The following is a 22,451-nucleotide window of genomic DNA, read 5'->3' as shown; positions in this document are numbered from 1 at the left end:
GACGATGATGAAATGGTAGCCAAAAATAAGTGTCTTACACAAAAAGAAGTATTTCTTTAAGTAAGAACTTCAGAGGTAGGGTGTTTCTAGGCTTTAGTTTCATGGATCAACAGGAACACTGAAGACCCTAATTCTGTTCTGACATGCTAAGGTAACACTTTTTCTTAAGCTAGGTCCCCTAATAAAATATTTCTGCAACTCTTCGACAACACTAGATACAACTACATCCAGAGGAACAAGAGACAGATTCTTCTCTGAATCTTTTTTTGTTTGCTTGTTTGGGAACAAGGAAACATTTCCCAGCAGACTTCCCTCCTGTTCTCATTGTCCAGAATCTCACATACCATGTCTCAATCCATCGCAGGACAGAAGAAAGGAACTAATCACAGGACAGGAGGAGGGAACCAGTCACAGGACAGGAGCAAGGAGCCAATCTCAGACCAGGAGCCAGGAACCATGGAAACCGGCCCTGGACCAGTGTCCTTCCAATTAAGAGTACTGGAGTACTAGATCCCAGGAACTGCATGAAGTCTCCTCAAGCATAATCTAAAGAAATTTCCAGACCCCTATTACCACATCTACTCTTTCCTAAGAGGCTAACCCTTTCACTATCTTCCTTCTCATACTATACAAGAAAAGGACACCTCTCATCCATGCTGAATCTCTATGCAGTATAATGCACTGCTATGTTAAAATGTCAGGGTCACCAAACAAAAGAGCATTTTGAATATCAGTGTAAATACCAAGAAAGTAAATCACTCAAATAACTCACAACTGATCCTTCTGCAAGTCAGGTAATTGCCAATACTTACTTTTAACCAAATTGAAGACAGGTCTAGTCAAGTTTTCAGATGATCATTAAAAATAATTAATGATAAATCACAATTGATTTTTGGTCTATAACTCAGAAGGAGTTCTAAGAGACTATAAGATATTCATTCCTTTTCCATCTACTTATTATGTGAACAGATTTCACAAAGCTTACATCTAGAGAAATAAAAAATAGGAATAGAATTCATGCTGGATCCTACCTCCTCTGGCAATAAATAACAGGTAGCCTGCATGAACTAGTAGGAAAAAAGATCCCATCCATCTCATTAAGAGATATATGTCCAACAAGTTTTTATCAAAAAATGTTAAAGTATTTATGTTGTTTTGCTCAACTTTGATAACTGAATCCAAAAAAATTACTTAACACTTTGAGCCTAATGTCCACAGGAAACATTACAAATGTTTTGAATTTACATATTTCGTTGCAGAGAAGTATAATAGAGTGATCAATAAAAAACTTTCAAGTATAAATTATATTAAGATAAATTCTGTGGAAACTGCCTCTGAATAGAACATTTAAGGAGAAAAATAAACAATGTATATTTTCTATAGTTAAGGAGGAGTTTGTATATTTTTTATGCATGCTAGTGGGAATCAAATTGCTAGAGTATTCAAATTCTATTGGATACATTTGAGAGGGATGTAATACATTCATGTTTTTTATATGCAAAAAATTACATACATTGTAACTTATGTATCATTCAATTTAAAAATTTTAGATATAGTATTTTAAATGTGTAAAGAGGTACATGACTTTCCAGACTATTTGGGAGTAATATGAGTAAAAATAAGGTAAAAAAAAAATTTTTTAAAAGAACACTGACAAAGCAAAGAGCATTTATCATTGAGCCTGAGGAAGGGCTCACCTTTTCTAAAAGGTACAGCCATGAGAAAGGAGAATGTCTGGGGAGGAAAAATCAGAATTATTTGAGGAAAAAGAGAAGGCAAAAGAGGAATGAACATATCTTAGGAAGCCAGAGTACCTATCCATCCACCCTAGAGCTACATGCCCTGAGGCAGATGCCAAGGTCTGGACTTCCTTGCTGTCACCCTCCAACTCTGAGATTCCTAGAATCTGTCTCTCTCTAGCTGACAACAGGTGGGACCCACCATAGTGGGGCTAGGAAAGCTAGTGATAAAAAAGCTTTTTATTGAGAAAAAGGTTTTTTATTGAAAGCTAGTTTATTGCCCAGGTTTCTTGAGAATCTGAATCCCAATTAATAAATTTCTTTCTGTTCCTCCCCCCAACCCCCTGCACCCTGCCCAGCCCCCTTCTTCCCAGGTACAAAATGGCTCTGAGAGGCTTGATGTTGGGACTTAACATATAGTCCAAAACTCACTAAAGTCATTGCTATCCTTGGGCATCTCAGTTTTGCTACAGAGTCTACAGGCTTCCGGCCTGTCCAGCATGGAAGCTACAGGCCACATGCGGCTATTTAAATTTAATTTTAAAATAAATAAAATTTACAGTCCAGATCCTTTTTCACACTAGCCACAGTTCTAATGCTTGGTAACTATATGTGGTGAGTGGAAGCATCACAGAAAGTTAGACTGGAAGGTGCTGGTCTAGATTTCCACCAGGCAAGTGTGCTCACTTGTGGGATTTTCCTCTCAGGGAACCTGCTGTCGCCCCCTACAACCTAGCTTTCCTTATGCAGCCCCATACCACTACCATCCTCAGAGTCCTTAAGACATGACCTCAGATGTCTGAACTACAACTTTTCAGGGTTGAAGTTCTTTTCCATGGGAATCCCAAACAAATCAAGGTATGTAGCTAAACAGTAGTCTAACATTGACTTAAGTTTTCAGTGATGCATAGGCTGTGTTTCTCCAGCACAGGAAAGTGGACAGATCTTAGGGGGAGATATCCCACCTCTAGCTGCCTGAATAGCCCAATTTCAGATCTGACCCAGGAGAGATCCTGTAACAGATTTAAAAAGTAATGTAGCTATGAAGAGCCTAAGTGAGAAAAAAAAAGTCTTGCCTCACAAATTGAAGATTAGAAGTGAAAATAAACACTCTATAACTATGAAGGAATTTCAGGTGGTAAAGTATATGTAAGCCCAAAATTAATGCATCCTAATATACACCTATAGAATACTTACATGTATCTGCTTGTACAACAGACGCACTCAGTTTAAACTATGTATCCACAGTAAAAGCAGAACTGATCATAGAAATATTTCACACAGTGTTTCCCAAAGCAGATATATACCAGCTGTTCATATGAACAAACTCAGGTCAGTGAATGTATCTTATTACGACAAAACCTATTCCACTTAGAAAATGATATGACTTTTTATTGAACTCCTACCTATGATAGAAAAAATTATTATAAATCTACATAATTACAAAGAAACAGGAGTAAAAATACTTGGCCAAAGTGCTTTCCTATACATTGAGCACTTTCTCCTGAACAACTGAGCACACCAGCCTCTTCTCTAAACTACACTGCTGAATGCTGCAATTATACCTCTTCTGCCTGCCCAAGGTAGTACAGACAACCCCAGGAGAATAAATCAATCAGGCCCTTGGAGACATGGACACTGTGGTATCTATCTTGGCTCTTCACAAGCCTGTTGTTGTTAGTTCCTGTTTCTTACCTGTGTTCCAAACAGGTGAGTTTGCCAGAGGGTTGAGTTACTGAAAGGTGAGATGTCATTCAATTTGTATGGTGTAAGTTGTCCATAACATCACACCTATTAAAGCTTGAGCCCACTAAGAGATACAGAAGATATCAATTTTCAAGACAGAACTAATGACAAAATAGTTTTCCACCAAAGTCAAAAAAAAAATTATCCTGAACAGTAAGGAGACTATTGTAAATATTGAAAGTGAAGGCTCTTGATTCCAACTTCTCATTTGTTTCCTTGTTTTACTTATTACACCATCACCTCAGGGTAAAATTTGAGGTGTTAGTACAGAGAGATGTGGAGGAGAAAAAATAAAGAAGAAATACTGAGTTTAGAGAACACATCTAGAAGCAAAAACGTAAGTCAACCTCTACACCTGCACTCAAGCCACTTCTGACATCTACATGCAAAAAAAAAAAATCCTTAAGATGAGATAAAACAACTAAGCCACATTTTTCCAAGAAATGCAGAGCTGGGTCTGAAACTATTTAAAGCCAAGTTATGTCAGTGGCCCCCAAAGTTCTTTTCAAAAAGATCCACTTAACACACATTTCTGTTTCTCTGCTCTCTGACACCAAAGTCTCCATGCAATTCTCTTACATAAATGCTCAAAAACATTTTAGACTTGCACTGATAGAAACTGCATGATTCAAAATGGCCTAGGCAACTTGGCGAGAATTCGTCTTTACAATAAATAAAAAATTAGCCAGGCGTAGTATTATGCACCTATGGTTCTGGCTACTAGGAAGGTTGAGGCAGAAGGATCGCTGGAACCCAGCAGGTGGATGCTGGGGTGGCCATGAGCATGCCACTGCACTCCAGCCAGGGTGACAGAGTGAGACTTCAACTCAAAAAAAAAAAAAAAACTGCATGAGCCCTTTCATGCAGGTTATCCTCAGGACCCTATTGTATCTTGCCCAATCCCTACCTACCACCTTTTGCCTTAAGTACCAAAACCTATTCAGTTTCTATTTTCTTTGCATCTTAGTGGTACCTATAATCCCTGAGCCATAAGAACTCTCTTCAACTATAGAAAATCCATGTTGAGAAATATCAGCACTAGCATGAGATGCAACTTACCTCACATCCAAACACTGAGTCATTATCTTCTAAAGATTAATAAGCTAAATCTTGATTTTCTTTCCCTAAAAAGTTGCCTTTGAGGGTCTCAGTGAATAGAATCAAGTAAATTAAACATCCTAAAGAAGGTTTCCTTTATCTTGGGAAAGAAAAGCTTAACTTAAAATCACTACAAGGTATTAATTAAAGATAGGAAAATGATCAAACTTCTTAACTTCTAATATCACAAAACTCCTTCCATACTTTCAGGAGTCAAAGGAGAAAGGACACTGAAACTCCAAAAAGGTTAGAAATGAAAGTCCTTTCACATAATAGTCTAAAGCTTCTAAACACCTCAAGTGCCATGGATTAACTGACTCTGCTCTTGTTCTTCACAGAGGAACAATTACTGTGTCATGGAAGCTGTACATCAAGTCACCAGTTACTTCAGAGGACTGGAAAAAATGTTTGGCCCTGTACAGTTTGAGCTCTACCTTCCTAGTCAACACAATTTCAGTCTCCATTACAGACTGTTTTTTCTCTCTACTAGTCGTTTGTCAAAGGAAAATAAATGAAACAAAGTACCTGAGAAATGTTCCCAAAAAGCATTTAAGAAAACAATAAAATATCCATTTCAAAATGTATTAACATCTAACCTACCACCATTTACTTCACTAAACTCCCCCTCAAATTATCAAAAGGACGTCAATGTGCTAATTCATCAAGTATGTCCATTTTCTGCTGACTATTACTTTCAAACAAGTGGAGGTTTATTGTAGAGTGAAATGTGCTCCACTAACTTTCCTTCTCAACTTCAAGTAAAAGCAATGAACATGGATGTTCATATAGAGGTACAATGGCTGGAGGCAGGACTTACATGAACTGTGATCAGGTGGACACAAGGTACAAGATTCCATACATAGAGCTGGGCAGAGACATTCTACAGAAGAGCTAGAGATATAAAATCCTAAGGGCAAGGTCAGGGACCAAGGGGGGAGTTAAGAGATAGGAAACCGGGTTCCAATGATGTTTTCTCCAGCAATGTTGACCAGGCCACTCAAGCAGATGGCAGCTCTCCCTTAAGACTTAGAATTAACAAGTCACACTGCCAGTAAAAGTCTATGCTTGCAGGGAACATCTGCTCCTTTCTCTTTGGCCAGCATACTTTCACTGTGAGAACTGCCCTCCTCTGTGTGGTGGTGCAGCAACCATAAGACTTCTTCTTCTCCACTGAAGATATAAGATTATCCCCCAGGGTATGATCCTTAACTCAAGCCAGAACAATCCAAATTTTTCCTATAACTTTTGCTGGAGTTGCCATCCCAAAAAGGGACTCTCTTTTATCTGGGAATATGAGCTATCTGAACCATATAAAACAACCCTGCCATTACAAAAAGCTGCCTGATAAGGATGCCAACCCAGAATAAATGTAGATGAGAGAGATGACATAAAAAATGACACGCTTTTTACTCTTTTTAATAACTGTCTATTTGTAAGTGACAGTTACAAGAGAGATGACACACACTTTTTACTCTTTTTAATAACTGTCTATTTGTAAGTGAAACTACTCAGACACAGAAAAACAAATACCACATGCTGTCATTTATAAGTGAGAGCTAAATAACGTGTACACACTGATGAAGAGCGTGGAATGATAAACAACAGAGACCCAGGGGGTGGGGAAGAGAAAGGCGAATAATAAGAAATTACTTAATGGGTACAATGTACATTATTTGGGCGATGCATACTGTAAAAACTCTGACTGCACCACCATGCAATATATCCATGTAACAAAATTATACCTGTGCCTAATACATTTATTTAAAGTTTTTAAAAAATAACTTATCCATAATACCAAAAAATGAAATTTGTGGTTTTAGAGATACAATCTCCCTTACTAAGTATCCTTGTCCTTAATAAGTTTGCATAAAAATACCTCACAGGAATATACACACCTTGATGCTCACAGTATTTATTGTATTATAGTTTATATTTACCTCCTGACTAGTATTATTGAGAATTTTTTCCCCTAATCATAAGTGAACAGAATAAGAAACATAAAAGACACTTACTTTTCTTCAACAGCTTAATTGATTCCACTGAAGTGGCAGCCAAAGCAGCCTTTTAACATGAGTTTCTTTTCTTTTCATATGCACTTGAGTTATCTCATTCCTATAAAATCTTTCTCTCTTCTCCTTGTAAGTCCTCAGGCTCTTAAGAATCTTTTCTGGCAGTTCATGTTTTTCAAGAGGTCTTACTATTCCTTAAGGCATCTGACCACACTTGATCTTTCTTTTTAAAAACACATTTTAGATGTAGGAATTGATTAATCTGATAAAATTCTAGAGACAAACAATAATATAGTTCTGTTGACAACCATGAGAGAAAAACTATACTTTTTAACATCTGGTGTAGTATATATATATATAATCAGGCTTTCATTTTAATAAGAAATTTGAATACAACAAAACGTACTTTATCCTAATACTACCTGAAACCTAATTTAATCTTTGCAAATTGTGAAGGAGAAATGAGAAATGCTGAGTAGATTAAAAAGGAAGGAAAAAGATTACACCACACCTGGGGGGGCATCATTATGAACATCAATATTAAAGAAGTGGATCAATGCCTACTAATAGGGAGTACCACTTGATGCCATGCTAGATGAACCTGTTTTTGCTGAACTAGTAATGAACTCAATGGTATTGACTCACCTTAGAATGTCTGCAAACTGACCTCTCTTTATCAAGGTGATGACCACTGGCACGGAGTCACAGACACCCTCTCCACAGTTCTACAGAGCAACTATCTAGACATTATGAAAATGTGAAGGAGAAGGAATGCAGCAGAGGACAGCACTAAGACATTACATCTCCAAAAATGTACGCTAATCAGTCTGCACTGATAGAGTCTGACTCCAAGAGTAAATGATTTCCATTTCAAAGAGGCCCCACTGCCTACAGAATGTAATTGGAAGGCCTTATTTCAGGCCCTATGTGATCTGGAGTCTAAAAATCCCCTCTTAGTGTTTCAACCCACCACTTCTCTCACTTCAGTCAATCTGGACTCCCTCTGCCACTTACTCTTTTCCTTATGCTGATCCTCTACCTTAAGAGCCTTTCTCTCATCTCTCCCAACTCTAAACTGCCCCATTTTTCAAGGCCAAGATCAAAAGTAATTTCCTCCTGAATAACAGTGTTCTCAAGAGCTAACATGTATTCACTATATCCCAAGTACTTTCATGTATTATCTCATTGATCTTTGCAGCAACTCTGTAATATAGGCACAATCATCATCTCCATTTTTAAAATGAGGTAAGTAACTTGCCAGGGTCAAACAGCAGTGATGAGCTCAGACTTAAGCCCCAGAATCCGGAGCTGCACCCTCAACCATGTTGCTGTACTTCTATTTACTGACACATCCCAAAGTGCTTTGGACTGAGTTCATTATCTGATCCTACGGTATTGGTTTGACTGCTTTTGGCCACAGTAACTTAAAATCCAATTTATATTGGCTTAAACAATGAAGGAATTTCTTACCTCATATACTAGTTCCCCAGGAAGGTCAGTTCCTCTGCTGGTTAAGTCAGCAGATCAACAAACTCCTCAAGGAATCATACTCTTCCAGCTTTCTCCTCCACCAACCTCTGTGTTGGCTAAGTACTCTAATGGTTGCAAAATGGCTGCAGGACTTCCAGAGATCACTTTTTCATGTATCAATGTTTAAAGACACAAGTTTCAAAATCTCCCATTAATGCAGAATTCTTCTTTCCGACTTCTAAGAATTCCTTTTTGTGAGGGGATATCAATGCATAACTCCAGGCCCTTCTTCTCCCAGGAAGGTAGAATGATTTAGCTAACAAGAACAACTAGTACAAAGAGCAACTGGGCATGCTTAGCTCAGCTCGGACATCCCTCTTCTTCTAGGGAGCAAACCTGCCAACCAAGAGCATAAGCTTTCCAGTTTCTCCAAAGAGTAAGTCTTGCCTACACAGCCCTTCTACAGGGAAAAGCTGCCTTGGCAAGCGTCTGTCTGGGAACACCCAAGTCTGCCCAATTCTGGGGGTTCAAAATCAGCAAACCACTTGGCTAAGCGAACTAAAGCTATATCTCCTCCAACTTCGTTTTGTTGGTTAAAAAATAAAAGGGTGATATTTTGACTTATATTTGTATTCTTTGCTTTATTTCTCAACTTGTTCAGAATTAAGGGAAAAGATGTATTATTTATTTAGCAGATTCTCATGCATATCTCATTGGCCACAAGTAGGTCACATACTCACTCCTAAACCAGTCCCTGGCAGGGGATACAAACTTCCGGATTAGCTCACAGTAAGGATTTATACAACCAGGAAGGGGTGGGAAACTGGAAAAAAAAAAAACCTGGACTCCTCCAACAGAGAAAAAAAGGAGACTATAGGCCAGGCAGCATGTTCCTGGGTACAATTCATATCTTATTAATCTTGGTATTCTCCATAGATCCAGTCACAAGGTCTAGTACCTGGAAGTTGATCAGTAAATGTCTTCAGAATCACTGGATCATTACTCCTACACATACCGATAGCATATATGAGGAAAGATTTCTTCTTAGCCACTAATTTCAGGTTCCTTTCTGTTCCTGACTTCTCTCATCCCTTGGACCAAGTTTCTTCTAGATTATAGGGAAACTCAATATGGTAAGAGCACCAAAGAATATGTCTATTTGAGTTAATAATTCTCTCCTGCTCACTAGTATCATCTCAAGAATGTAAAGTATGAGGAACAATGAATCTGCCTCCAATGCAAAATGCTCCCCTCCCTGACTCATCCAATTTCCCTTTGGAGTAAAGAAATGACATAAATTTAATAAGTAACCAATCTTAGGAGCTGTCAGGAAGGAACTCACAGGTCATGGACCGAACTCAAGAGCCTCCTTGGTAGTAACAATAAACTGTTTCTTACTATGAAAGGAAAGGTTCCTTTCCTTCTTCCTTTCATTTAGCTCATAAACTCTGGGGGCCTAAGAAATTATTGCTAAACTCACTTAGCGGGGACACCAGAAACTACACACTTATTTTATGTAAAACTGCTCAGCTACTTTTGTAAATAATATTTTGTGCCAATTTTATATTTAAGTGTCTCTTCTTGTCACAGAAACAAAATGCCAACTATACAAAATTTTCAAAGCCAACTTTTCTTTAGATACTTGTAATTCAAATTCCAAGAAAACATAAGCTGGCTTAACTCAATTGTCATTTGATATTTATATGTTATTTTTCTCTTTGTAAGCAAAAAAACTTTACAAAGTAATTAAACTGTAACATGATAGCACCATAAGATGTCATAAATGAATGACAGTTCTACAGGATATATATACATATATATGCATATATAAACATGTACCACGTATAAAACAAACATATATGCATGTATTTTGTAGTTACAAACACAGGAATAGAAGAAAACAAAATGAGGTACTAGGTTGTAAGACAATTTGGTGCAAAATGACACAAACTTTTTTTAAGTGGTAGGGCAAATGCATTGTCTGACCAGAAAATTGAGATATATGATCACACATAGCATGGTTTGAACAAATTAATATGACTGCCAAACTCAACTTCATCTTCTAAATTCAAAACAAAACATAAGAAATGTTTGTTAACTTAAAACATCTGTTCCTCCCACAAGAATATGAATAAGAATAAAAATGCATATGGATTATTCACCAATAAAAGTATAAAATCTCTTGTATTATTCCTCTCACATAATTATTCTAAGACTATATAAATTCCCAAACAGGAAACCACTACATCCATTATGATAAACAATTTATAAAAACCTCCGAGGCACCAAAAGCCCAGTTCTCACTACCTGGCACCCCAGGGTACAAAGTTGCTCCTCTTGAAGAAATGCATGGGGGGAACCCCTTCATTGTACACTCCGGAGTCAGGAGGCTTTTCTCATCCCCTCTAAGGGTTTCCCTCCTTTGGCAGAAACACACAAATCTAACCTTCCATCCACATGTGAGAACCCAAATTAGAAGAGCCCCTGGAAGCCATCTAGACCAAGTCACCACTATGTCACTCCTTTTTCTATTTGTCTAGTCTCAACTTTAATACATGTAGTTAAAGGAAGCTCACTATTTCTCTAAATCTGTGCCAACACCTAGCACCGTAATGATGTGTTACATAAATAAAGTTTTTTACCACATAGTAAGCACATTTAATAAACAATGGCACCCTCATTTAAAAGCATATTACTCAGCACTTAAAAATAAGTGAAGAAAGACAAGAGGCATTTTGAAATGATGAGTTAGTATTAAACTATAACTACAAACAGTGATATCCTACAAAATACAATAAAAAGGTATTAAGAAACGACCCAATACCCTTAAGGCAAATAAAGAAATTAAGGAATGGCTGACAGCATTGCTTGTCCACTGAGTCCATCCTCAGGATACCAAGTGTTCTCCCCAGTGCAGAGAAGCTCGGGATATTTCAACAGCAGCCACTGCCAAGACTCACTGAGTATTTGTGGGGAATCTGAGCATCTCATAGGGAAAGCTGCCATTATCTTCATTTCTCTTCTCCATAAAATCTCTTGAGCATGTTGATGAATACCACAACAAATACAATTTGGACACATTTTCATTTCTACAGGGCTATTTATTTTGTTATGGTCTCAAATGTAAAAAAGGAACACTATAGCACACCAATTTTTTAAAAATAACACTGAAGAGCTCTAGTGGTTTTCCTTAATCTTCCTTAACCCAAATAAACAAAGCCTACAGATTAGATCAAAGGCTCTCAACTTTTTTTCTGCCACAGTATAAATAATGGATAACACTCCCATGAGTACACCAGATTTTGACAAAACACCAAAAAACTTTTTTGTAAAATTTTAAATGACATATCATATAAAATTGAATACAAGTGATGACTCTGCTGTAACTCTACCCCTTTTCTATTATTCAAGAAAATATATTGAGCAATATGGGGAAATTAGTGTTATGCTAGAGACGATCTTAAAATTGCTTAGATTCTATAAACAAATAACAACCTCAGATACTCCAACAAATTTCTTTTCACCTTTTTTCACAACTGCTAAAAGCACTACAGTAAGTTTTCCCCCATACTAAGAACCATCCATGAAGCTATATTTCAAGCTTAAGTGCTAGGACATTAAGCATTTTAAAGCTCTGAAGATGCACTGTCCAATACAGTAGCCACCAGTCATGTGTGGCTATTGAAATGTAAACTTTGATTGAAATTAAATATAATTGAAAATTTAGTTCCTCAGTGTCACTAGCCACATTTCAAGCACTCAGTAACTTCACGTGGTTCACAGCTACCATATTGGACACAGATAGAAAACATTTGAGAATTCTACAGAAACAGGAAGTTTTACTGGACACACTACACTGAGGAATCTTGGAGAGTATCTAACTCTTTCATTTTACAAATTTAGAAACTGCAACTTCATTTCATTCCAGGGACTTACTCCATGTGTCCACCTAGCAAGGAAAGAGCCAGGAACTGAACCAAGACACCCTGGTCTCTATCACATGTCTCCACTGACAACTTGTTGCCACTCAGGTGATATGAGCCCCTGCTCCTTGCAGGCACAGGTCTGGGTTCTGTCTCAAGCATGTTCTCAGGAAAGTATCACATCAACCCTGCAAGGAATGTAATGCCAATGTACAGATGATGGAATTGAGATCCAGCTGTAAGAAGGATCCTGAAGCCACACAGCAGGTTTGTAGTAGTACCAAGATTCAAACTCCAAAGCCTGGATCTTTCTGCTGTGTTATATTATACATAGGCAACACTACATATTTTTTATTATCTTTAAAAAACTTCCAAATTTGCAAAAAGTTAGTGCCTCATGATTCACTGTCAGCATTTGTCAGCATAAGTATCCCAAGTAGGACAACCTCAACATGTAACACTTTTGATCTAGAGAAGAGTCGTTTGTCCACCCTTGACAGTTGTAATTGCTTCTAACAACTGTCCTAGCAGCTGGCCTTTACTAAGCTTTGTGGGTCACAGCACTGGGCTCAATGCTTCATGATTATCTCCTTTCATCTTCACAACAATCCTGAGAAGTAAAAAGCTCATCTCCATCTCACTGACAGAAAAACCAAAGTAAAAAGTCAAACCATCCATCCCAGGAAGAACTTTCAAAAGGAGAAGTATTTGCTTGTGGTAATGCAAAAGGAAAGTTAATTCATTTTTTATTAGGGAAAAAAAGAGAAGTTATATGAAAACTTTGAAATAAAAAATTTATTTTCCTTCTCACACTGGATGCCCCTGTCACAGTTAAACATATTACCTAGTTAGCTTCCCTCTGATGGATTCCTGATTTAACACAGTCACACTGTCTTCCACAAGGGCTAACTTTAGAGGAAGTCTTGTGAGCCCAGGGGTGCATGGGTATTATGGGGTAAGAGACACACTCAAAAATGATGAGTCAGTGTTTTTCAAAGTATTTTTAGTCCCTTGTGGTAATTTCTGATCTGAGGAATGGAAAGAAGAGAAAGTTAGGGAAGACCGTTAAAGACAGAAGGAAGAGAGTGGAAGTCAATATACAACCGAGAGGAGGAAACACATAGCCCAAGACCAGATCACATCAGATGTCACTGCAAGTCCAAGAGCTGCCAAACATGGCAGGCACAATGCAGGTACATATACATGTGTGTGTGTGTGTGTGTGTGTGTGTGTGTGTGTGTGTGTGTGTGTGTGTGTGTACACACACATGCATATATTCACACATATACACATGCAATATATTGCATATTTTATATTCTCTAAGATGAAGCAATCCTCTAAACGTGTCATGCATCACGTGGTGAATCTAGTGCACACTAGTGCAGGACAGCCTCAGTTAAATGGGAAGGGGTTAGCCAGGGACAGCTAGTTTCTGCAGGAGGTCAGGGACAGAGACTGGCAGAGACAACTGCATGACAGGTGTGGTGGGGCAGCGGGGGCGGGGGTGAGCATACAGAACCGAAGGTGGTGAAATAAGCCGGTTATGTTAAGGGACAAGTGGACTGGCTACTGTAAGAAACAGAATCCTTGATGATGTGACTTGAGAATCAGAACCAGATTTGAATCCCCTTCTCCTCTAGCACTTGCTAAGTAACTTAGCACAAACTTTCAGAGTCTCAACTTCCTTATCTGTAAAGTAAAGACAATATCTATTTCCTGAGATTGTTGAGAATATTAAATACATAGTAGGTGCTTAATAACAGCCCCTTCCTCTTGTTTTTCTTGGTTTATAAAGAGGAATTTTGTTATGGCAGAATAGCACATGCCAGAGATTCCTCCTGGGGTGTCTAGCCTACAATACCTTCCTTACTCTACAAAAAGACCCTAGGGGGAAGCTATATTTGTCCCATTTCACATAGGGGCACATAACTTCCCTGGGTCACAGAGCTGGTTGCAGAGAAGAAAGAATCAAAACCAGGTCTGCCAGTCTACCAGAGCCATGAGTGTTCCACTGTATTTGGTAGCTTCCTAAGCAATAAGCAATGAGATTGAAAAGGTATCAGTGAGAGGAACTCTTACAAGACAGATCGAGAATTATCACTAAACTAGCAGCAAGTGCCTAAATCCATGTTCTCATTGGCCTAATATGTTTTATGGATTCTAGAGAAATCAAATCTGATGCTTTGCCATTTTCAACCAGACTAAACTTCTACTTTGGTTACTCACCTGAGAAATGAACAAACTTCAAGAACTTCACATCCCTGTCCCAGTGTCCTCATCTATAAAATGGGGAGTTTGGACTAGGAGATATCTGAAGTTACTTTCTACCTCTAACATGGTGAATGTGTGGGTAAAATTATAAGGTTTGGGGCAGGGACACCAAACCACTCTTCTCAGAACCAACTTTTAAGTGTAAAGACTCTTACAGTAGAAACCCTGTCACCTAAAGAGTAGTTTAATTAGGGAATCCTTGTATAGTGTAAAAATGTTCTTAAACTCTTGGTTTTAATTCAAAATACATAAACACACATTCATTCTCCAATTTCACTGATGTAGATGCCTTTAACACGAGGTCATGTGGAAAGAGAACAATGAACTATGTCCACAATACATCCTCACTGTGCATATTTCATATTTCAGTGTCCTTAAAATCGAAAGAGAATTTAAAATGGTTACAAATAAACCTGAATGCAGAATCTCTCTAGATTTTTAAGTTTTTCCCAAACCTCCTATAGCTGTTTCTCCCACACTTAATTTTGACAGCAATTTTTTTTTTTTTTTAGTGACTCACCTCTATGGAGTCTTTTTAATGTATTCAACATAGTTTCCCTAGAAACAAGAACACTTTCTTTTCACATTGCCATTTTAGCAGTTTAATTAAACAATATGTCAGATTTTATCATCCCTCTTCTCTAGCACTTCCAATGGCTTACCCGCCTTCCTGACAGGACAAGCTAAAGTCTGTACAAAGCTCGACATGCTCTGTTCCCTGCCCACCTCTCTGACCTGTCCCCTGCAATCTTTCCTTGGTCATGTACTCCAGCTACTCTGACCTCCATACTCTTCTTCAAATGACCATGGGAGCCCCTGCTTCAGACTTTACACATGTTCACCCTCCCTGGAATTCTCTTTCCCTGGATATCTGTAGTACCAGCTCTTATAACTATCTCTTTTAATCTTTTCTTTGTTCAAATGTCTCCTTCTCCATGAAGCCTTCCCTATTACCCCATTTAAAGTAGCCACCTCATCATCTATCCCCCCACTCCCAAGTTATCTTTCCCCAAAGCCCACCTGTCTGATAGTCTACATATTTCACTTATTAGAATTCAAGCTCCACAAGGGCAGGGATTTTTACCTGTTGGTTCACTGGTGTATTCCAGTGCCTAGAATAGTAGGTCTGTGGTTCTCACTCATAAATACTTGTTTCATAATCATCTTTATTATTACAATAAATGTATTGTTTCCCAGACTATAATAACCACCATCTCAGGCTTGAAGAGGTTTTAAAACAAATGGAGCAGAGTCTTGATAAGCAAAGAAGTCACCTGGAGGGGTCAGGAAGATGCTGGTGAGAGACAATTCAGCCCACTAGCCTGGAAGAGTCTGGAGCCCCGGGACCAGCAGGGCATGGTAAATAGAAGAGAAATCATTCGTCAAATGCCAAGTTGGCTAGACAGTCACTCCTTTTAACTTGATCAGTTGACCTCTCCAATTACTTGATGCTTTCACATTTAAATATACAATAACATATAGCAAAGTTAAATATAGAAGACCATCAGCTAGTCGCTTCTTCAGATACAGGCAAAACAACAGAAGGAAGTTAGGCTGTCTTGTTCTGATCCAACCCTTAATGGGCATTACCTTTAGCAAATCTCATCATCTCTCTCTCATTCTTGGTTAGCCAATAAAAAGCATAAAAAATAATATGTGGTCTGCCTATTTCATTAGCCTATTATAAGTATCAGATGGATCAATAGTTATGAAAACACATTGAAAAACTGTGAAGCACTCCATATAATACACAGTTCTCTTTGTGGATACTGACATATCTATATTATCTACCATAGCTCCCAAAAGTGATGATGTAGTTTAGAGCACTCTGATTTTAAAATAATTCCTAAAATATATTAAAGAACAAACAAGAAGAAAAGTCTGTTTTTAAGGGCATGGGATGAGAAATAGAAGGAAAATGGCTTTTTTTCCTGAATCTTTAATAGAAAAATATAAAGAAGAAAAAAATAAATCTCCAGAGCAGTAAATATAGTATATAAAGTCAGATTCAAGAGTATTGCTGTGAATAGCTACAATTTTCTAGACTCTTTGATACTTCAGATATTCCTCATTTATTTCAACACCAAAAGAATAATCCAAGATGACTTATTAATATCACACATATCGACAGCAGGTTGCGATGTGAATGAACAAACTCTAACTATCTCAGTTCTGTTTTATTATAGCATTTATGAAACTAAAATAAAAAGTGGTGAAGAATGACTTGTCACACTATTTATTAGAGTTGATGGAGTGTAGACAGTCTTTTCAATAAGGATTTAACACACTGTTATGCACCATAGTGCATTATTAATGAAAAGAAATGCATGAGACTTACATCAGCTTTTCCCCCAGTCATTCTGACATTAAATTCAAAATCAATTTTACCATACATGTCAAAGTTTCAGAGATAAAATGTTAATTCGTTTGTTGTTCACCAAAACTTAAGCTTACAATTCAAAGCAACAATTAGAAATCTTTCCTGTTCTACTGAACTTAATAATCATACTTTTTTTGGAGGAGGGTTCAGAGGAGGAAACAAGTACAACAGGAAGATAAATTGTTCCCTAGTTTGTACCTGACAAGAGGATAGGATCTCATTTTCTGTCTGATTGGAAGAACACAAAGAACAGCTACAGCAGGCAACCTGTGTGCTGAGTGTTTGAACCTCTCTTCCAACACCTGAGTATCGGATAGAACTAATTCACTCTGGCAAAGGTATTAAATAAATAAGCATGATTGTGCCAGGATGAGGACTAATCCTCAAACTATGAAAGAAAATGAACATATTTTACAATGATAGTGTTACCCCATTCACTCAGTATCCTCAGTCAAGCATTTTACATTGGAAATAAATAAATCAAATATATTAAGAATGACTTACCGCCAACAAGGAACCCTGATAGACACAAGCACCTGTGGGGAAAAACAAAACAAGAATTAAAAGGGATACATAATAAGCAACAGGCTCTGCCCCAGCAGGCTGACTGCTAAAACTGTATCTACTCGCATCATAGTCCAAAACTGCTTTTTCCAAAATCTTAAAAACCTGGGCATTCTTCCCCTGGGGAAATAGCCCCATATACCAAAACAACATTTCTTGGACACACATGAGGGAAAGTATTATTAAAACGTATCATCTGAGTTTTAAAACAAACATTTCTATAATGACGTGCAATAAATACAGTGTATGTTTTTTTGTGTGACAAGTCAGCAAAGCCTCCATAATCCAGTCCCAATTTACTTATCCAAGCTTCTCTGCCACTCTTAGCTTACACAAATTCTCTAGTTCAAGAGGCCAGCTGAGGATACTGTGATGTACTTTTATGTCTCAGTTATTGTTGTTGCCTACAGGAGACACACTTGGTCGGTCAGTCTCCTTGAACTTGACCCCATCTCCTTCATGAAACTCTTCTAGCTCCCAGGATTATGTTCCCTTGTACTCAGAGCACTCTGTGCCTATATCACCTATTTGTGAATACATTTTTGCATACTTCCTTGTGGTATCCTTGCTAAGGTTGTAGAAATGTCACATCTACGCCACTACACTATGTATGTAGAATTTAAAGAATACACACACATTCTTAGGAAAAAGACTTTCTACTTCTTTGTATTCCTCGCCTCTTCACATAGCAGGTATTCACTTAGGTATCTGCTAGATTAATACAAAATATCCATTTCATGCCTTTAATACAAATGTTCCCCTTTAGGGAGATTAAAACATTTTATAGGAGAATAGTATAGATGACAGTTCATCGAAAATAACTTCCAATCAGTTCCTGACCTCCAAGACTCTTTTTACCCTCTTTTCACTCAATTTTTTTTCTGATGGGCTGCTTATGAACTGATATATCTTTATGTTTTCCAGTCATTAAGCACCAAATGAAAAACAATAGATGATTTGTTTCTAAATGGAAAAGAAAGCTGAGTTTGAATGGGACAGTCTATCTAGTCCAAATAACTAGCATATTATAAAGTAAATTTCCTACTTGTATACCTAATCCTGAACTGTACTCTACAGCTTTTAAATTAAAAAATAAAATTTAGCAAAAAAATTAAAAAATAAAGTATATACCAAAGTTTTATGCTAAAAAAACTTAAAATTCAAAATCCTAATTTAAATAATATACACACGTTCTTAACCAATTTTCTTAGCTGCACAACAGGTGTTGATTTAACCTAGAAACAGGTGGGTAAGGTGCTACCAGCTACTCTCAGAAACTGAAACTGTGAAACAGATCAGAACAGCATACACACACCAAGGCAGAAGCATATCTTGATAGTGTCCCCAACGGCTTCTAAAGAGAGAAGAACATATTTTACCATAGAGCTTTCATCTAACAGATCATTCATGAAGTCTCAAAAATATTAACTTCTCAGGGAAAAAAAAACAAAAAACTGGTCTACCTTCCCCTCTAATAATGGAATTAAAAACAATCTTTAAAGAAGGTGAGATGAAGCCGGGCTCGGTGGCTCAGCCTGTAATCCCGCGCCTTTGGGAGGCTGAGGTGAGTGGATTGCCTGAGCCCGCGGGTTCGAGACCCGCCTGGGCAGCGAGACCTCATCTCTACAATAAATCAAAAAATCAGCTGGGCATGGTAGCGCATGCCTGTAATTCCGGCTACTTGGAAGGCTGAGGCAGAAGGATCGCCAGAGCCCAGCAGGTCGAGGCTGCGGTGGCCGGAAGCGGCCACTGCACTCCAGTCTGGGTGACCGAGTGAGACTTTCACTCAAAAAAAAAAAAAAAAAAAAAAAAGAAGGTGAGATGACTATGTACACTTCCATTTGAAACAAAGATCTCTGTGGGCAAATTTATTGAAATAATTTTTATGCCCCTGACATGCAAATAAGAATAATTGGAGATAAAACCTTAGGGGAAAATCTTCTTAATTGACTAATTTTCCCTTAAGAAATCTTGTTTCAAAGACTTAGTATTTCAGTCTGTAACATGTCATAAGAAAGAAATAATCACATATACTTCAAATAAGCATACATAAGTCTACAAACAATTCACTCTCTAAATTATGTATATGAATATATTTAATTACTTCTGATGTTTAAAATTTCATAATAAAGATCATCATCCAAGTACAATTTAACAAAATTTAACTGTTAAAATAAAAAAAAACCCAACTTTTAGAAAAAGCTAACCTTTAGAATAAGACCATCCTCAAATAATTTTATTGCTCTCCTTCATAGCAATACCTTCCAAAGTCAATTTCTTTTCAAAGCTCCAAAAGAAAGCAAGCATCTTAAGAAGTATTCAAGTACCCATATCAAAACCTATTTTTGGACTTTAGATAGCCATGATGAACTCACTGCAATATGAAAAAATAAAGCAGTTCTGATGTCGTGTGGCACCATATCTACACTGAGGCAGGCCAAGTATCCACTGGAGACTCAGTCAAAACTATGTATAGCTGCTGATAAATTCGATCATTAGGAAAATCAATTTGGGTCACTCTATGCTGTACAATTCCAAAAGAAGTAAGTTTTGCCCTCTGAGGGCTTTCCGAAAACAGAACAGTTCCACCCGGAAGGCAGTTGCACGAATGAGCTTCAGTTAACGCTGCTTCCAAAACCTAATTTCTACTCTCTTGAGAAAACGAAGCATTCCAGTGTAACGCCTGTCCTATCAAACTTCATCACCACCCAACGCCAGACGCAGTCATCCTAAGCAAACGTGTTTCTCCTACATTGGCACAGGCTGCTAGCAGATCAGGTGAGGGGTTTATTGGCATTAGGTGCTGGGTAGAGTTTCTGGTTGAAAACTAGAGCAGAGGCCTTTTCACTAATCAATTCACATATCATGGAAAACAAAGTTGCTCCCTCTCCTCATCTTTTTTTTCCCCCTTAAGGAGTACTAGAATGACTGCAGGTCTATCTAATGTTTATATTTATGGCTGTAGCTGAACTTCAAAGAAAATTCTAGCTCAAGGTGAATTCTGAGGCATGGTGATGATCTAGGAGAAATGAGCTCTCTTCAAGGGAAAACTAAGGAAAAAATAAGAGGCAGCAGGAGCTAGGGTTCTCCAACCAAGAACGTTGCTCAGCTTTGGGGCACAGAACACAGTTGAGATGCTAGGTAATCTAAGTCCTAACACCACATAGCCTGTGAGAAAGTGCATTAGGTTTTGCAGGATGCAGCAGTCTTAGAGTGTCAAGGCGGAAGCCCGGATCCCAAGACCTGGACTGCTCTTCTTCCTGTGTGGTTGGCTTATTTCTTGCAGGTCACATAGATAAAATGTTACTGCATGAAACTTAAATAAGCAAGTGTCTGTTTTTTAGTCTTTTTGCATATTAGAATATACTCCTTTATGAAATGACTATATAAAATCTCATATTTTCAGAGAAAATTTGAAGTATAATTTGCACCAGTAATTACATACTAAAACAATTCACTATAGAAACTATAACTGGTAAACGAAGTAAATTAGAGAAGTTAAATCCAAGAGCCACAAAACATCAGACCCATTAGTTCAAAGGCAGAGTGGCAGATAAAACCATTAAGATATGGAAAGATTTGGAGAGCACAGTATCACAAAACATGACTCATTAGGAACAAGCCGCCACAAGTTGGCATTTAAACGTTCCAGCTTTATGTTGTGTTATAATTCAGCATATGGCTGTGCACATTGTGGAATAGTTAAAATAGAATCGCTTCCTGAGCTGACAGGACAGCTCATGCCCTGATTACTGTCAACTAGGATTCAGATCAATTAATAGGGTAGTTAAAATGAAACAGAGCCAACTGTTTTGAACTATTTAAGATCTGGCGAGGCTTTCCACTTTGCCATGTGATCATCCCCTTCACTCTTCTGAGCCATGTGGTAGGGGATGTTTTATGACTACCTATGTCTGAGTATAGTTGAGTGATATTGCCATCCAGGCCCACAACAGTGAATATGGATGGCTGTGTCTTCACTAAAGGATCTACATTACATGGGGAGAGTAGATCTTCAAAGGGAAATGGAAATATAATATGACGAAATAAGAGTCTATGACCATCCACCACCTCTAAACTTCCACTAGCAGGTAGTCACAAACGCCAAAAGATGCAAAGTTGCAATCAGTACCTAGCATTTCAATATTGGCAAACCCACAAAGGATCAAATGTTGTCATACTCCTACTACTATAACACTGATATTCAAGATTCCTGGGTATGAAAATTCCTTGAGGGCGGGTACTACAGGGATTTTTGTTTTCTTTTGGTTTTTGATGCCTGTACTCCCTATCAGACATACCCTGACACATAAACTCTGAAATAATAAAGAGATCGGCTATTTTCTCCAGCCAATTTCCTCTCTTTCCTAACAGTGTTTTAAGCATTGAGTCTCTCACTAGACAAACTTTTCAGCCAAGAGTAGAACCAAGCATGCTAACTCACCCATAAATAAAATCTATCAGTCTATCAAATGATCCTTTTCAGTGTAATCTGTTAATGGCATTGATAGGCCTAGGAGATTGTGGGACTGGCTAAAATCACAAAAGAGTGATGGACACAGATTGGAGCTCAGTTCTCTGCAACATCCAGTTCAACAAAATCTTTCCTATCACAAGACAACTATTCTATCTAGTGGTAACTTCACAGGATTTCCACATGTCAACACAACTCAAGATGAATTCCTCTAGAAAATGTCACAGCAGAGTTTCTCTGACTCAGAAGGCGGCCATGTTAGAAGTTTCTCTGTGACTTGATTGTATTAAGTTCTCAAATCATCATAGTTTATCAGCTTAGCAATGTAAGACAATGTAAATTAACTCAGCCCACAATTTACTTGTAACATTTATGTTGATTTTGATAATTTAAAAAAAATTAGAACCAGAAAGTTATACTTGAGCACAAATAATGCAGCAAATGTTTCTTTCTCTTTTTCTATGCTTGATTAGCAAAAGTATTTCAGAGCTATCACCTAGACCAGCGATCCCCAACCTTTTTGGCATCAGGGTGCAGTTTCGTGGAAGACAATTTTTCCACAGATCGAGAGAGATGGTTTCGGGATGATTCAGGTGCATTACATTTATTATGCACTTTATTTCTATTATTATTACATTGTAATATATAATACAATATATAGCACCACACCCTCAGCTCCACCTCAGATCATTAGGCATTAGATTCTCATAAGGAGCAAGCAACCTAGGTCCCTCACATGCGCAGATCACAATAGAGTTTGTGCTCCTATGAGAATCT

The 22,451-nt window shown here is 37.8% G+C and overlaps 1 protein-coding gene across 1 annotated transcript in view; it reads right to left on the bottom strand.

Annotated features, from left to right (window-relative positions):
* Window positions 1-22,451, bottom strand: part of LOC103272048 (extracellular matrix protein FRAS1-like) — a 222,861-nt gene that overhangs the window by 197,598 nt on the left and 2,812 nt on the right. The window contains exon 2 of the mRNA XM_021718335.1: window positions 17,141-17,172. Coding sequence (XP_021574010.1) covers window positions 17,141-17,172 — 32 coding nt within the window. The remainder of the gene's footprint in view (window positions 1-17,140; window positions 17,173-22,451) is intronic.

Source organism: Carlito syrichta, unplaced genomic scaffold (assembly GCF_000164805.1).
Source record: "Carlito syrichta isolate Samal-C Ts95f unplaced genomic scaffold, Tarsius_syrichta-2.0.1 Scaffold312092, whole genome shotgun sequence".
NCBI classification, from domain to species: Eukaryota; Metazoa; Chordata; class Mammalia; order Primates; family Tarsiidae; genus Carlito; species Carlito syrichta.
Note: the sequence above shows the minus strand (reverse complement) of the source record. Positions and strands in the feature narration are given on the sequence as shown.